The sequence below is a fragment of the Stylophora pistillata genome, chromosome 7 (assembly GCF_964205215.1).
Source record: "Stylophora pistillata chromosome 7, jaStyPist1.2, whole genome shotgun sequence".
NCBI lineage: Eukaryota > Metazoa > Cnidaria > Anthozoa > Scleractinia > Pocilloporidae > Stylophora > Stylophora pistillata.
In genome coordinates, this window is record NC_142525.1 from 8,192,492 (window position 1) to 8,209,729 (window position 17,238).

The 17,238-nt window shown below is 39.8% G+C and overlaps 2 protein-coding genes and 1 pseudogene across 3 annotated transcripts; 1 reads left to right on the plus strand and 2 right to left on the minus strand.

Annotated features, from left to right (window-relative positions):
• Positions 1-372: 372 nt before the first annotated feature.
• Positions 373-7,861, minus strand: LOC148726479 (uncharacterized). Of its 2 annotated transcripts, none has more exons than XM_088726527.1 (5): positions 7,642-7,861; positions 4,883-5,194; positions 3,398-3,589; positions 2,752-2,840; positions 373-1,613 (listed from the first exon to the last, which is right to left on the minus strand). In XM_088726527.1, exons 1-5 carry the CDS (start codon positions 7,762-7,764, stop codon positions 1,571-1,573), a joined length of 759 nt encoding a protein of 252 aa, XP_088582653.1. In that variant the 5' UTR covers positions 7,765-7,861; the 3' UTR covers positions 373-1,570. The 2 variants fall into 2 exon arrangements, with proteins under 2 accessions (XP_088582653.1, XP_088582652.1); XM_088726526.1 differs by having other exon boundaries at positions 373-1,895.
• A 15-nt stretch (positions 7,862-7,876) lies between these two features.
• On the plus strand, positions 7,877-12,997 carry LOC111339708 (large ribosomal subunit protein mL41B). The gene is made up of 4 exons (XM_088726528.1): positions 7,877-8,073; positions 8,767-8,805; positions 11,157-11,221; positions 12,384-12,997. Exons 1-4 carry the CDS (start codon positions 7,986-7,988, stop codon positions 12,501-12,503), a joined length of 312 nt encoding a protein of 103 aa, XP_088582654.1. The 5' UTR covers positions 7,877-7,985; the 3' UTR covers positions 12,504-12,997.
• A 2,573-nt stretch (positions 12,998-15,570) lies between these two features.
• Positions 15,571-16,531, minus strand: LOC148726480 (52 kDa repressor of the inhibitor of the protein kinase-like; annotated as a pseudogene).
• Between the last annotated feature and the right edge of the window lie 707 nt (positions 16,532-17,238).

Below are 17,238 nucleotides of genomic sequence, written 5' to 3' on the forward strand. Positions count from 1 at the left end.
TGCGCGTGAAATTTTAAAGTACATAATTTTAATAAATACATTTTTGACATCCGGTACTGATCAGTTGACGCCGAGTAATCAGTATCCGAACTCAAACGATAAAATTCACACCAGATTTCATTTATCTGAAGTTGATAACCGAAGCTGAGCACATAAAGAGATTTGCAAAGAAGTGTAAAAGGTTGTCTCCGTGAGTGAGATACAAGACCGCTAGGCCACAAGTAAACAACTTACGATTACGCACGCTATATAGCATTCAAAGAGGCGCACAAATTGTATTTTTTATAGTTGAGTGTTCTCGCCGAGGAGCGGTGGAACCTCATTACAAACAGTCTCGGTAGAAAAGACATCACAAACAGTACACACAAAAAGCCGCGCCAAAGATTGAAGTGGTTTTATATTGAATTCACTCGGTAAAAAATTCAAAAGAATGTTCGAGATTGAGAGAGAGAGAGAGAGAAGAAAACCTTTTCAGTTTTGCCACATGAAATCGCTGTTTGGCCAGTAGAGAAAAATTCACTTCGTTCACAACTGATGTAAGACTTGATCATTTTTTCTAATTTTTATCAGGCCACTATGTAAGGAGAAAAATCAATTTTCCTTTTTATCAATCTTAATTCCCAATCTAATTTAACAGGGGACAAAAAAAAAAATTAACATTTGAGTATGCAATCGATAGGTTTGAGCTTCCTCATTGAATTGTGCTCGGCAATTCAAAGTTTGTAAAGGCACAATATTTATCTTCCTGAATCTCCATCACGACAACGGATCTGTCTTTTGAAATGAAAATCATCACAACAAAAGTAAATGCAAAAGTTTCATCGTGGGTTTCCACGGATAAGCGGTGCACATATTGTTCTCGGCGCTGCTAAGACACGGAAGCTATTTGTGCTTTGAAATCTCGAATATTCGCGATTGCTTCCATAGTTGGCACTTAGTAACTCTTTAAAATAAATCTTAGTGCGAAATAATATTGTCCGAAGGTGGTTATCTCGCTTTTTACTGCGCTTATCGACCGAGTATCGTAAACAATAAAACCAGAGTTATCAAAATGGCAAATTGGAATAAACGTTAAGACTACAAAGAGGGAATATAAGATAGTAAAAACACGCAAACTTTCTACAGCGCGGGAAAACACGGGTAACGATTGCATAGTCACTTAGTTGTTGTCATGATTGTCACTTTTTTCGCCCTCCTCTTTCGGAGATTTCAATAACTTTTTGCCACAAGCGGCTGCCGACGTAGCCGGAAAAGGGGCCGTAAGGCGAAAGCCAAGCAGGATAACATGCTCGCAGGCTAATCAGATAGCAATACGGAGTGGCGGTGGAACGCTAGCAACGCCTACATGCCTCCTTCCTCTTTTCTTCCTTCTCTTCTCCTCGCTGCTGCCTTCCTTACCCGCCACGTTGATAATGGCTCGATCTGTGCGGGAAGACTGTGTACCGTTGATTCTTTTCGAGAAAAGTAGAATCTAAAGGTTTCGCCGCGAAAGTAGATAAACAACCGCACCTATCCCGTCCTTTGAAGCAAGCCTGCATGGCTGCTAACCACTTCTTTTCTCAAAGCATCATTAGTTCATACCGGGATTGTTCTTCTCTTGCAACGCTCTCTTCCTGGATAAATACGGAAGATAATCATTTTTAAAGGAAAAAAGACGATACGAAATTGCAGCTATGATGACTCACTGACGAGTTCTCTGTAGCTCTGACTGGTGGAGCATCGGGGTGCCCGTTGGAAATCCCAAGTTCTTGGTTTCATTCCTCGTCGATTTTGTCCCAGCCTACTAGCAGGCGCTGCAAGATGTGCGTCTGCCTGCCGGGGATCTGGCACTAATGGACAACTATTTACCAAAGTGAAGGTGGCTAATGGTAAATATCCACCTCCTGCCATCGACACTAAGGTGAATGGTAGTGTTAGTATATACTAAAACAGTGATGATTTTAACACATTTACTCCTGCAACGGTTACAGGGTTTTCTGGCAGAAATTAAGCGCGAGTCGCTCGGGGGTGAGTAACGAAGGATATTCCGAGTTTGAGTTACCAATGAGTGCGCGCCTTCAACGCTATCTACTGTTTTAGAATATACTAATAATCATTATGACCCATCAAATATTTTTGCCCGCGCGCGATTGGTTTAAATGCACCACGTGACCGTATATTTCCCGGCTAAAACTTGGTGATATCCGAGAAGATCACCAAAGTGATATTCCGCAATTTTCAAACCTTACGTCCACAACAGTAAGTCATCGTCAAACCTTAATTTAAAATGAGAGAGCAGTTTGTGATTGATACAGAAGAAGGGACACACTTGTTTGTTCATAAATTCGTTCCAGAGAACACTGAGAAGGAAACATCCCAAGCTGCATACATCAAGCAGTTTGGAAACAGTTTTGTCACGCGCGTCGCAAAATATTTGAAGGATAATAAATAAATAAATAAATAAATAGCCTCTATTTTGCGCGAAAATGTGCTCGTATATTCGTCTTTGAACATTATCTGTTCCTCGAAATCCACGGTTTTACTCGAGCTTCGCTCGCGGAAAACTGTTCACGTCTTGGAACAGATAATGTCCGCAGACATATCTCAGTGCATATTTCCGCGCCAAATATTGCTTATTTATCAGTCCCAGACCCCTTTGCAAACCTCTCGCCGCGCCAGCTCGCATTGCCGGAGGCTTTATATTATCGGGCGGCGGGGAAACGCTCCAGGTGACTCTGGAGGATTGCGTAAATACAACAAAGCAAATCTTACAAAAAATCGTTGGCTGCTTGCAGTTCTTCAATCTTCTGTTGAGTCTGAGCCATCCACTTTTGGTACTTTTGACCCCAAGAAGTCTTTATCTACACGCAAAATAAATGAAACATTTCTTGGTGTTAGTCATAAGAAGATATTTTGATACCCGAAAACGCGGGTACCAAGTCGCGATTTGTTTCAGTTTAGCATGTTATTGGTCGAGAGACTGGTGCGAGTTTTTAGCCCTATCACAGGGTGCAACGACCTTAAACTAATCCAATGCTGAATTGGTGACGACACTGAACAGAACAATGCTCTAATAGAGAAGTTTTTAATTCGCTGTCGATAAAAGAAAAAACAAGAGTATTCACAACGACCATTGAACAAAGGTTATCATTACCATTAGCAAATGACAAGTCAAAGTCAACAAAACAGCTGCAGTAGACTGGCGAAAGCGCGGGAAAAAACAGTTGACTGGCGAAAGCGCGGAAAAACGCGGCGACCAAGTCGCGCGAAAACGTGGGCGACCAAGTCATGATTGGTTTTAGTTTTTCATCTGATTGGTTAAAAAAGTGGCGCAAATTTTCTGGACCAATCACAGAGCGAAGTAAGTTAAGGCCTATGGAGTCTCGGAATACTTTCGACAATGAATTAAAAACTGTACCTCTAACATGAGCTTTTCCTCTTTCGAACACCATTCTGCTTCTTTCCTGCTTAGTTCTTCCAACAAATTATCAACCTGCAGTTGAAGTTCTGTTTCCTTAGTACGTAACAGTTCAGTTTCCTCCCGAAGTTCTTCATTTTCCAGTTTGAGCTTTTCAAGTTCAGCTGCAAGGTTTAAGTCTGACTGTCTGGCCTGTCAATAAAATGTACGCGTATTTCAAACGACGAATAACTTTGTTTTCAGTGTAACTGCTCAGGTGATTAAAGAGATTCTCGCGATGTGATTGGTCGAGGATTGAGTCATTTCTTGTAATAATTATCCCGCGCGAGGTAATTGTAGCAAGGGTGTTGAATTTCAAAATGGCTGCCTTGCGATTTGTCAATGTTACCAATAAACGCGATAGAATTCAATTTAACTCCGAAGAGCAAAAAAGATGCTTCTTCCTTTGACATGACACTTTAAAAAATAAAGATGCGAAGTTTTTGCTGTTCAAATTCAATTACCTTGTTAAATTCTTGAGGAAATTAAATTCTAGAGGAAAACCGCCTCCCGGTTAGCTCAATGAATAGAGCGCTGGATTGTTGTGCGGGAGGTCGAGGGTTCGAGCCCCGGCCGGACCAACACTCAAGGTCTTAATATAATTGAGAAGAATTTGCTACCTTTCTATAACATCAAGAAATGGTTAGATATTCTAGTCTTCTCGGATAGGGATGAATAAATGGAGGTCCCGTCTCCTGCAGGGTTGGGGTAGGAGACGTTAATTTCCCACACACGAGATTACTGTGTGATGGATGTCCTCTCCTGGGGTGGGATGGGTGGGAAGGTGAGATCGATAGACTGAAGCGGCTGCCAGAGGCGTGTGATATGCTGACATCTGTTCTCAACCTTACACTGCACCCGTAATTCAGCCTCTGGGCTGCAAGTGGTCAGATATAAACTATATTCATATTCATATTCAAATTGGCTGCTTATTTCCACAGGGGGCCCAGACAAGCGACGAGTCTGGTTGTTTATTCGAAATATAAAGGAATGTATGGGAGAATATTGAATCTAGTCTTATTACTGTAAACTTAAATCATGAAATATCAGAGTTAAAGCTCAAAATAAATGTAAACCTACCTCACTTGCTGTGCATTGTCGTTTCTGTGGCTCTAAATGGCGAATTTGAGCGATTTGGTGGGTTTATTATAACATATAGTAACAGTCGACGCAAAACCCACCAAATCGCTCAAATTCGCCATTTAGAGCCACAGAGACGACAATACACAGCAAGTGAGGTAGGTTTACATTTATTTTGAGTTTTAACTCAGACATTTCATGATTTAAGTTTACGATAATAAGACTCTTCAATATTCTCCCATACATTCCTTTATATTTTGAATAAACAACCAGACTCATCGCTTGTCTGGGCCCCCTGTGCTTATTTCAATACGTGTAATCATGACCATCTGCAAGATTCACAAATATTAGTCACAACACTCCTACCTGGTTTTCTACCTCTTTCTTCAGTTCCTCGAGCTCGGCTCTGTGAAGTTCTTTTAACGAGGCAATAATTTCTTGTAACTCTTTAATTCCTGCATTGCCCTCTTGGCACTTGTTTGGAGGTGCCGTGTCCGAAAAAGTCGCTTTCTCTCTGTGGTAATCAGAGAGACCTGGTGATCCTGTAGAAGCACCTATGGGAGAAGTGTTTGGTGTCCCTGTGGATATATACTCTTTGTCCTTTTTGATAATGGTAGTGTTTTTTGCTTTGCGTAGTTCATCTAGGCGCTTCTTTAGATCTGCAACTTGCTGCTCAAGCTGAAATGGGAGAAATATTTTTTTTAAAGCTGGTTGAGTGAAGTAAATAAATGTGTTTAGTTCTTGGAACAGGTAGGTAGTAAATGCAGACATTAATTTTTTCATACCATTTCTTTGAGTAAAATGCAAGAAATTATATTTCCAAGCTTCTGGTTTTTTAAATTCTTCTGGGGGAGCATACTCCCAGACCCTCTCTAAAGGGAAAGTGGCCTAACGACCCTTTTTTCCAGGCACAGCCACTTATTAAACAATAGGAGGCTGCTTAATGATATGGAAAAAATTATTAACATTCCTCAGACAATGTCATCTGTAGATTAGTGTACCCCTCTTCTCCTTTCTCAAAAAATGCAAAACACGATGCTGACAAAACTTCATTAATATTCATGGGAAAAAAATGGGATCAGACAAAAAGTCCGGATGATTTAAAAGTCCGGATAATCGATGCCTGGATAATCGAGGTTTGACTGTACTGAATAAAACAGTCTGCTTCTGGACTGACTTCCAGAATCTTTTGCAAGGAAAGAGATCTTCCATGTGTGAAGGCCTAATTAAAGACTGAAGCAGTTTAAATTTGTAAGCATGTTTTTTAATCAGGAGCCTTATGGGATGTATCTTATTGATAATCAAGCCATATTAAAAGATTAAGATCATAAAATACAATAAATGAAAAAATAGTAATTGATAAATTGCATAATTTACTGTGATTATTTCATATGACTAACAGCCTTCACAGTACAGGGGATGTCTGACCGCCGCCTGGTTAGCTCAATTGGGAGAGCGCCGGACTGCTGTGCGGGAGGTCGAGAGTTCAATACCGGCCGGACCAACACTCAGGGTCTTAAAAAAATTAACTGAGAAGAATATGCTTCCTTTCTTTAACATCAAGAAATGGTTAGATATTCTAGTCTTCTCGGATAGGGACGAATAAATGGAGGTCCCGTCTCCTGCAGGGTTAGGGGCAGGAGACGTTAATTTCCCACGCACGAGATTACTGTGTGATGGATGTCCTCCCCTGGGGTGGGATGGGTGGGTAACAGGACCCCCGTTGATACCAGTGTTTACTACACTGAAGGGGCTATCCTGTATAAATATAGATGTCTGTCTGTCTGTCTGTCTGCTTGGCTGTCAAATGGGGTAAAGGGAGTAACTTTACAAAGAAATTGTGGTGCTGCATTGGTGAGAGTAACAAGGTAATTTGGTTTTATCAACTAAGTTTAAATTGTAAATTGGCCACCATAAAGAGTTACAAAGCTGACGTATTGAGTGTTAGCCCTTTGTCATTTGAAGTGAATGGGGTAGATAAGAGAGGCCACCACTTTCACTCTTTCACTCCCAAGATCCCCCTAGTAACTCTCATTACTGTGTGCTATACAATCCTTATATAATTCTCATCACTTGTCTGTATAATACTGCATTGTTATTGTAAGGAGAAATTCTGTCTTGGTCACTCATGGGAGTTAGAGGGTATTACAGATTCTTGATGAAGGGCAGAATGTACAGATTCTCTTTGGTATTAAGCTCCAGTTATAATACACTGTAATTTCAAATGGATAGTATGGTTGCAGTAGCAGCTTGCCAATTCCTTTGACCTAATTACAGTCAACATTGTACCAGAATTAAAAAAAAAACAACAGGAGTGGCATTTACAACCTTTAAATGCTAAATTTTTATGCATTTTGGAAACTCTGTTATAGACTTGGCATATTTAGCAGAGTTTGGTAAATTATTCCGGTCATGTGAAACCCCCGTATGAAAATGAATCATGTTAAAAGCTTACAGCCACCTTCAGATCCTTTGAAAGATCTGAGATTCTTCTCTTGCTGAATTCAAGATAAGCATCAAACCTGGTACTCAATGCTAACATTGCACCAGAATTAAAACTTGAACTCCCAAGCATGATCCTCAATTTATTTCTTCCCATGATTGCAATACATGACTATCTAAGAAGGTTAGGAGAATATTCAGGCCTATCAGCTGTAGGATGTTATCTTGGTGTTGATTAAACCAAATTCTTTTGTTTACTTTGCAAGGAAATGTTTGACATTCAGGTGACAGAGTTTCTAATTGGATCTTGGGGGTCTACACAACTTTGGAGTTTGGGAATTCATGTCCTTTTTCATATTAGGTAACTAAAGGTTTGGTGAAGTATGTTATTTGTTGAATGATATGGATCTTTGACCATTAGCCATTCAAGCCTCTGGCTATGGCTAAACAGTTGTAAAAAGAGCCAGGAAGACGATGAAATAAATTGTATTGTATTGTACTGCAGAGAAGCCGGTGAAATTCTTGACTTCTTTCTTCAACCAACAACGTAAGGAATAAGAGATTTCGAGAATGATGCGCTTTCTAAATGTGTAAAACCAGACTAACTTAACTTGCTGGTCAAAAGATCACGGAAGCCAGAGTTGAAAGATCCCAAAGTCTGCAGAAGTTTACAAAAAGCTCACCTCTTTAATTCTCGTCTGAGAAAAATGATCCCCAACAACTCCTTCACTTGATTTGCGAGCAGGGCTTGTCACAGAAATCTTCTTGCTCCTAGCGGTAGAGGAAGATGTCTTCTTTGTTGACATAGTCACTGAAACTTTCGACAAGAAATCCTGGTTAAATCATTCTGTAACTGGTTGTCACGCTTTCCTCTCCGTCATATGTTGTGTTTGTTGACAGAGGTCTGGGACAAAAATTCTTTATCAGGCGTGGATACTTAGCAGTGGCCATTTTGAATTTCATGAGAAAGAAGGCCAAAAGTTCTTGATCTAATTATTTGCGATTTGAGGGCGATTGAAGGAGAGAAATGCCGCTGAATATACTTCGAGGACTCTTCAGAGGTGCAACGCGTCGTGTAATGACAGGAAAGATGGGAAACAAGAATTTTTACAAAGGTACTTTACCTCACTTAACTAAACCGAGAGCCCAGCAAGCCTGTGATCACTAGTACTGGTTTGATTATGAGATGTTGCTGCTGGTCATGCAATAATGTAACGCGGCATTAAATGTAGAGCTATGATTTTTTAGTTACCCGAAGCACTTATGTACCGAAGTTCACTGTAATTAAAAAAAAAATATTTTTACCCTTTCATTTCCAGGATCAAATTGGCGATTCTCCTTAATGTCTGCCATTCAATTCTTAAGTTGTTAGTTGGGAGAAGTTGGTATTGGGTGACAGCAGTAGGAGGCAGGCACCCTCACCACTGCATCATCCCCTTCAGGGCTCCCCTTCCTGGGGCGGATCCAGGGGTGGTTCGGTCAAACCCCCTAAATTTTCCCTCAAAGTGCTAGAAATCATGTTTCCTAAGACCTAATTTTTAAATCTCCCGGGGGAGCATGCCCTCAGACAATTATCCAAACCCCCCTTTACTAAATCTTGGATCCACTCCAGCCTTCAATGACAGAGATGAAAATTTCATTCTGCAGCCAATCTCTCCTATAACACTCTTAAGTAGACATGAAAATACAATCATATCAGTTGTGCAGTACACAGAAATTATGCACACATGGCATTATGGCTATACTTGAATTCTCCTTTTTTATAATGATAAAGCCGTCGATCTTGAAGTCTCCATCATCTATTGCAGGTCGAGGTGTCAGAAACCCTGGATTTCACACAAGAAGAGGTAACCCAACTGCTTGTATTCATGGGCCTATGTTAATAATAAAGATCTAGTTAAATTTGATGATGTAGGAAGTGGTTGCCCAATCTTCCAAGCCAGTGGCCCATATTAAAAACACTAGACAAATAAATTTTTTAGAAAAATATACTATCTAAACAAAAAAATTAATAATCAAGAAACTATACCTGTGAATAATGTTAAAACCTTTAATACGATTATCACTACTATTATTTATTATTTATTTTTATTTGCTCATTTATTTATTTATTTCATTGTTGTGTGTGTGTGTGCGTGTGTGTGTGTGTGTGTGTGTGTGTGTGTGTGTGTGTGTGTGTGTGTGTGTATGTGTGAGAGCCTACACAGTGTCTGTTTAGGTAGCCCGCCTAGAATAGCTTTGCTAACTGCGGGCTACAAAAGCCTTTATTTCTTTCATTTTAAAAAAAAAAGTCAATGTTGTTGTTGTTGTTAAAAAAATAGTCATAATCAAGAAACTCTATATATAAACATATCAAAGGACTATTTACCTAAAAAACTAACAATTAAAAAAGTTTGATCATTTAAAAAATAAAGCCTAATCTTTGAAGAACAGGAGTGGCATCTACAACCTTTATGCATTTCTGGAACCCTGTTATTGACCACTTTCATAAATGGCTGCCGGATTAATATTCTTTTGTTTAGATTTAAATTAGCCTTTCTGGCCTCGCTTCAGATAATGTATTCTTTTGAATTTTGTACTGGAGTACGAGGCCAGAAAAGCTAATTTAAATTTAAACAAAAGAATATTAATCTGGCAGCCATTTATGAAAGTGGTCTATAGACTTGGCATATTTGGCAGAGTTTGGAAAATTATTCCAGTAATATGAAACCCCATATGAAAATGAATCATGTTAAAAAAACTTAGTATTGTATGGAACTTGTTCAAGATTATAACTACTATCCCTTAAATTATGTTGTTTCCTTGGCCTTTGAGGGAGATGGTTGGTGTGCTAGACTCTGGGTTGAGGGGTCTGGGTTCTAGAGCTTGCTGGGCCAATGTGTTGTGTTCTTGGGCAAAAAGCTTTACTCTTGCAGCGCCTCTCTCCATGCAAGAGTAGAAATGGGTACCAGTAAATTAAGGGGGGGAGCCTGATAAAATGCTGGGAGGGTAACTGTGATGGACTAGCATCTCATCCAGGGGGGAGTAGTTACACTTCTAGTTGCTTCATGCTATGGTAACCAGGATAAGCTTTGGCTTGGATGATGGCACTGTGAGAGAAAAAGAGAAAAGAAAAAGAGAAAAAAAAAAAGAAAAAAAAAAGAGAAAAGAGTCACTAGGTGTAAAGTCTCACTTGGTGTACAAGTCCGTCAATGGTCTCTTTCCATCATATGTTTCTGATCTACTCAAGATCAAGTTATCATCGAGATCTTTACATTCTAGCTCTGTGGACTATCTTGTGCAACCTGTGTCAAAGACCTACGGGGACAGAGCTTTTTCTGTGTGCGCACCTAAGTTGTGGAACAGTATTCCTTTTTCAATTTGTAAATCTAGCTCCATAACTATTTTTAAAAAGAACATCAAGACTTTTCTCTTTTCAAAATTTGTAACTAGTAATACTCTTCTGTTTGATTGAATTTTATTTATATGCATTAGGTTATTTTATTATTTTATAGAATTGTAAAGTGCCACGAGAAGCTTTTGATGTGTGCGCCATATAAATATTATTATTATTATTATTATTATGAAGAGGCCTTTTTTTTTCTTTTCTCTTTCTTTTAAAAAAATTGCTTGCAAAATCTCAAGAATTTGTTAATTTTAAAAAGTTTCTTCAACTCTCTTTATATCTGATCTGACCTAAATACTGAACTCACCTATGGCATCTACTTGTTTTATATGATAAAAAAGCAAAATGCTGTTAGATTATATTGACTGATCGTAAGTAAGAACCAATCAAAATGGTTCATAATTTACTGTATTAAATAATCTATAAATTATTGCAAAATGGTTCATTAATAATGAGTAAAGGTAGGTAAAGCCTACACGTGAGCCATGTGGCTCGTCAGGCCGGCGCTTAACTCCAGTTTCCATAACATGAAGCGACTTGGGGTATTTCTACCCCCCTTGGATGGGATGCTAATCCATCGCCGGGTTACCCCCAGCATTAAATTTGCTGGTACCCATTTAATACACCTGGGTGGAGAGAGGCCCTGGGAGAGTAAACTGTCTTGCTTAAGAACACAACACAATGTCCCCAGCTGGGCTTGAACCCGGACCACTTGATCCGGAGTCAAGCGCACCAACCATAAGGCCACTGTGCCTTCAATTAATGATGAGTACTGTCGACTAAAATGGGTCTCTTCTCTCTCTTTCGGTGCAGCTGGTTACATCATCGCTCAAAGAAAAGTTCCACAGTTTGTTGTTCCAGACCTGACAGGCTTTGAGGTAACATTTGAAGTTAACCTTAACCTTTAACTCCCATGGGTGACCCAAGACAGAGTTTCTCCCAACAATATGAACACAATACCAAGCTGACAAGTGATGAGAATAAAAAAAAAACATCAACTAGGAGATTATTTGTTGATCCAAATTCTCAAAACTTACATCATGAGGATTACTAATCGTTAGGTTGTACGTTCGACTCCTATTTTGACTACCTTAGTTCATTTTCTCTGAGTATGCCTGTGTCATTTACTGAATAATATCTTCTTTCATCATAAGAATTCTTTGGCAGACAGTAGGGGGAATTGAATTGTTTAATTTTGGACCACTAATTTTTTACAGACTTTGCTTACCAGTTGTATCCTCGCTTAAACTTACAGTTGGCTAACAGAGCTGACTAAGGTTTACAGATGTCTCAAACTCTTATGTGAATCTACAGCAACAGTACATGGCACAAAATTTTTTATATAATTTAAGCGCTAACATCCTCTATCCATGTAATAATAATAATAATAATAATAATAATAATAATAATAATAACTTTATTTATCCTGGTAAGAAACCGGTCAGTCGATGTAAACCTTTTTGAAGAAAATTTTATGCATACAACTGTTGCTGGGGACTTCGCAGCCTAGATATCAACATAATTGTGGGAAAACCTGCCCAACGTACATTTTTGTATTAAACTACCAAAGGTTGCTGCTAAATTTTAGCAAGTATTCACGCCTGAAATTATGGTCTTTAAGAGATGTTATGCACCGCAAATCTTTCAACTTGTTTCCTCAAGGAAAAACGTGTCAGTTTTCTGACGAATCCGAAATATTTGGACCTTAACCCAGACCGTCATGAAAGAAACATCAAGGGGTGGACTTGTTCTATTTGTTGGGCGGAACCCGACGTGATGGAGGCGAAGTGGTCGAGGGCGAACTCGTTGTGGGGCGAAACCTCCATAAATTGACCACTCACTAGCGATTGTTTCATACCGATGCGTCAGTAGCGCGAGAGCTTTCGCGTGATATGCCACCCTCTTTCTTGCGCGCGTGTTTCTTCTGACCTCGTGAGTTCCTGTCTCACAAACCACAGCACCAAGACCACCAAAAGACATTTTTAAAACTCTACAGTTTTAACAGACTTGTTGTGTATTTCTCTTTGCTTTCTTCACCAGTTAAAACCGTACGTTTCGATGAAGGCACCGAAAACTTCATCACCGGAGTTAACAGCTGAAGATCTTTTAAAAAATATCAAGGAGAACATCCATCTAATTAAATACAGAGAAATTCCATGAATAACCTCTACGAGCGGTCCTTGCTCTTCACACAGTTCGTTGCGCGAGTAAAGAAAAAGGTACAAAAGCAGCGAAAAGAGAAACTGATGTTAACGGGCCGCGGGAAACTCTATAAGCCTCACCCTTAGGGCTTCGCGCGGCGCGACGGACTTCGCCGGAAAGGAAGACTGCTCGTTGCCCACTGTGAATACAAATAGACTTACTTACCACCTTTTCTCACGTTCTTACTGCGAGTTCAAGAACTGAAGTCAGGCAAAGAACTGGGAAGCCGGCAACAATTCAAGCCAGACGCAATGGAAGTTCGTGAACTTTGGACAAGGACCCTTTTGCGAGAAAATGGGGATTCTCACAGCTTGTAAAAATTAAGACGGAAAAAGTTTTGGAAATTTGCCAGTCATGTTACTCACGTTATCTTTTTCTAGTTTTTTTGGGCTGGGAAATGTTTCGGAAATATAAGATAGATTCTTAATAAAGAAAGAGAAAATCCCCGTAAATTAAGCCGCTTTTCGTTCTTTGCCGTAACACTCTCTCAAGAGCGGACATCTACCCTATTTTTCTTTGGTCTCCCCTCATGGGAATAGTTTGCGTAGGCGAGCAGTTCTACTAACGGACGCTTTTTGTAATTCCCGAGGGTGCCCGCTTACGAGAGAGTTAACTATATTATTAGCATTATCATTATTCTAACTAGAATAAGAAAGATGGTAGGTTTTGAGCTCGGTAAAGAAATAGACAAAGATGTTTATCGTCTTGCCACGAGCGTGGGACAAAGAAAATCGACACTGCCGATTCTAGCCATATACAGCACGCAAGTCGTCTATGAACTTCGTAATGAGGCTTGCTCGCCTTAAGAGTCTCAGTGGAGCATCGGAACTTGGAATCTGAATGTCTGAGGCTTGATTCCTTATGGGGACTCAGTTGTTTTTTTTTTTTGTCCCACGCTCGTGACAAGACATAAAAACATAAAACATCTTTTTCTATTGTTATTATTATTATTAATATTATTATTATTATTGTTAATGCAGTCTTCATTGTGTATTCATCATCAGCGAATATCCTTTTGTTGGATGGGTTTCTATGGTAACCAGAGTGGTGAAGACATGACGCAGGCATATTGTTTATTTCTTCATTTTACAGTTCATGTCGATTTCAAGTTTTTGGGCGTTACCAGAGGAAAGCTTTTTTATCGTTTAAGTAGCTTTCAAGATTGATTTCTGTACTTTATTTTCATTATTTCAATTTCCTCGATTCACCGATGGTATGCATTTGAGGACGATCACCGAAGAGGATTTGGATTGGAATGCAATAACTGGGAAAATCACACTATGGTAGGTGCTAAATTAAACAGGAACCTCTCTGTTTTTTCTTTCAGACTGAGGAAGTGTTCGAATTTTAGGAAGTGTTCGAATTTCAGACTGAGGAAGTGTTCGAATTCGTGCCGAATTTTACGCCTGAACTCGCTTCAGTAATGATCCAACGATCTTTGGCTAGCCTGCTTGTCGCTGAATGTCGCTCTCGCGAGGAACGACTTCGCGACAATTAAATGTAATACTTTTTTGTACTGAATTTAACAAAAGAGTTACAATTGGTTCAGAGGTAATTAACATTTGCCGTTCGGTCATCTCTCTGCTGTCGCTTCCAGAAAAAAAAATTCTCAATTTTCCCGGACAAAACTGTTTGAGCTGTCCTTTTAACGTATCCAAAGTTTAGCGAGGGTTCTACAAAGCTCTTTGGAAATTTTTTTTCTTTTGCTGGAATAAATTTTTGAGATTCAAGAAAAATCTGCGAACTTCTTCCTAAATTCTATTTAGGCAGCGGAACATTAATGTGCCAGAATTTCAGCAAATGATTTCAACTTTAATTACTAATATTAGATGAGTTACAATACATTTTGCTTGTGAAAAACATTTCACAGGATTCTACCGCATCTCAAAACCTTTACTTCTCTTGGACTGGAAAAAAAATTAACCATGATATCGGCATTCTAGCGTTTCCTACATTTTTTGTCGCATCTATCATACGTTTATCTATTCATTTCTATCTTTATTTATTCATTCACTTTTCAAATACACCCGATTTTCATGGACATTTGCGTTTATTAGGCACGAAGGGGTGACATCGATTGAGACGCACAGGCGAAGTCAAATGTTCTCTGCCCTAACTTTGATTGGCTCGTTGTGATTCGAACGTAAACGTAAGGTTACATAAGGTTTAGTTAGCTACATAAAGTTAAGTTAACTACAAACGTCAGTATTGATATATGACGTCAATTTTATTGCTTTATGACGTCATTTACGCTCAAGGAACATGTAAACATTACCATCTCGTGGGCCGCTTGGAAAAGTTATCCCTATTTCGTTAGCATTCGCCACTGGCATTGCTGAAACTTATATACAAGATACGTGACAAGCTTTGATTTGTATTCCCCCTGCAAACTTCATGGGGGGTGACAAACTCTGTTTAAGCAATACTAGGTCTTAACTTAAGTCGTCCCGGAAATTTGGATCATCTTCCCGAATTTTTGCGATACTTTTCTGGAAATTTTTAGAATTTCCAGCATATATTCTTACTTGAGCGCGTCTTAGCCAAGCTACATATCCTTCAAACTTGGTGAATACAATCTTCTGCTCAGTGTTTTAACATTGCGATTCAGAAATTACGTAAAATTCGATTTTGGGAAAAGTTATTTGCCATGGGATTCCCATAAAAGCACTGTGATTTCTGACCGCTTTGCCTACCCGTCAAGATGGCGCCGTAAATCGTGATAAGGCCTATTATCAGCAACGTTTTGCAACCTAATTGTTTTTTCTGAGAAGATTTTCTGAGAATTTTATAAGAACTGACGCAGAGCTAATTTATAAAATGCGAACTTTTACCAAGAGCCTTTACTCCGATGTCTTTGAGGTCCGTCTTTAGAGTTCCATCTTTTAGCGACGAAAGCAGAGTACTCCCACGCACTTTATTTTTCCTGAAACATCCACAATGTTCCTCCAACACGTTTTGCGTTAGCCGGGCGCATATATCCTCGACTTCCCATTTCTCAAATGACTTCCCACCTGATACAAAAAGCGAAAACAGTACTTTTGCTAAGAATTACAACAGTAATACACGGAAAGTTGGAAAGCATCCGGATAACATTAGGATATTTACTTCAAACTGTTTTACTTACATTTTATTGGTCGTGCCATGGTCGCTATAGCCTAAGCAGGCCCGTAGGCTGGTTTTTTCCTGGTGGTTTTTTTTTTCGCTTAAAACGGACCTTTAAATGTTAAACTTAACGTTGTTGCAGAAGATTTTCCAGTTGAAGTCGATGGGGGTGTAGCCGAGCATAACGGTCTACTACTGCCGTGTCCAAGTCCACAGGGGTAATGTAGGGAATGTGCAAAAGCGCAAGATGGGACAAGCGATCTTTTCCCATCGATGCACGCATGTAGTTATTCAGTCGTCGCAATGTGCTTGCAATTCGTTCGCATTCGCACGATGTGACTGGAATTGTGCGGGAAATTTGGAGAAGAATGCTAATATTTGGAAAGAGGGCAGCATCACAATCTTTGATTGCCACAGCAGGTGAAGCTGGCCTTAACTGCGGTCCCATTGCTAAGTATCGACTTCTCCACCGCGTAAGTTCCATTTCGAGCAACTCGGGGGACGGGAGATCATCAGTGTAAGTGTTAACAGCTGTATTGAGGTTGACATTTCTTGAACAGAGAACACTTGGAACGAGGCCAAGTAGTGATCTGGCAACTTTTGCTGAATGCGAAAACTGCTCTTCGATACACATGATAATGTGATCAAGTAAAGGAATTGCCACGTTTCTTTGGAAATACTCTCTAGGAGTTTGGGCCTCAGCATTTGGGCGATGCTGTTGTCTTGATGTCAATCACCTTCTCAGTGATTCAAAGGTGATTCAAAGGCTTCTTATTATAAAATTATAGTCTATTCTTTCCTTGCTACAGTCGTCACATTTGCAGGAATAGTGTCACGTTTTCACAACTAAGGTTTCCGTAATACTTTTTGTACTTGCGAGACATGTTTTAAGCGGGTCAAATTATTTGTGAGTAGGCCACTGAGCGGACCTTTCCAGGCAGTGGGGGGGGGGGGGGGGCTCGTCCGAACCCCCCTAGCCTACGGGTCTGCTAGGTTTGCTCTTTTCGCCTATAGAATCCAAACTTGTTTCTTAAATATACCTCACTGATGCTTACAAAGCGAGGAATAAGTTAAAACCGTCGCTAACCATACACGGAACCATGTTTGATGGGTTTATACCTGAAACGGATCTGGACGTGACTGCTGTGAAGGTTGCACTTGGCTAAATGGAGTGTGGAACCCAACTGTGTGCCCACCCAGTAGGGTGCGTTTCTGATTGGTTTGTGTAAACCACAAGCCGCGGCGCTGCACTCGCTGTTTGAATGTTTTCATTTACAGAAGATTTCATGCCTAACTTACCGAGTTTAACGTAAATAAAAACGTGAAATAAAAATTCCTTCGATGTCCCGATTTTTTTCTGCAAAGTCCCGAAATTATCGCGTGTTTCCCGGTAAAATTTCCAAGTGTCCCGATTCCCGCAGAAATCTCCAGATTCCCGGAACAATTTTGGCTTTGTCCCGAAACAGCGTTTGTTAGAGTTGTCACCCCCCGTAAACTTCATCGAAAAAAATTGCGCAGGTAATTTTTGACTTTTTCCTTCCGGTCTTAGTCGATGTGCTCGGAGATGAGCAAGGAGAACTGGGTTTAGTGG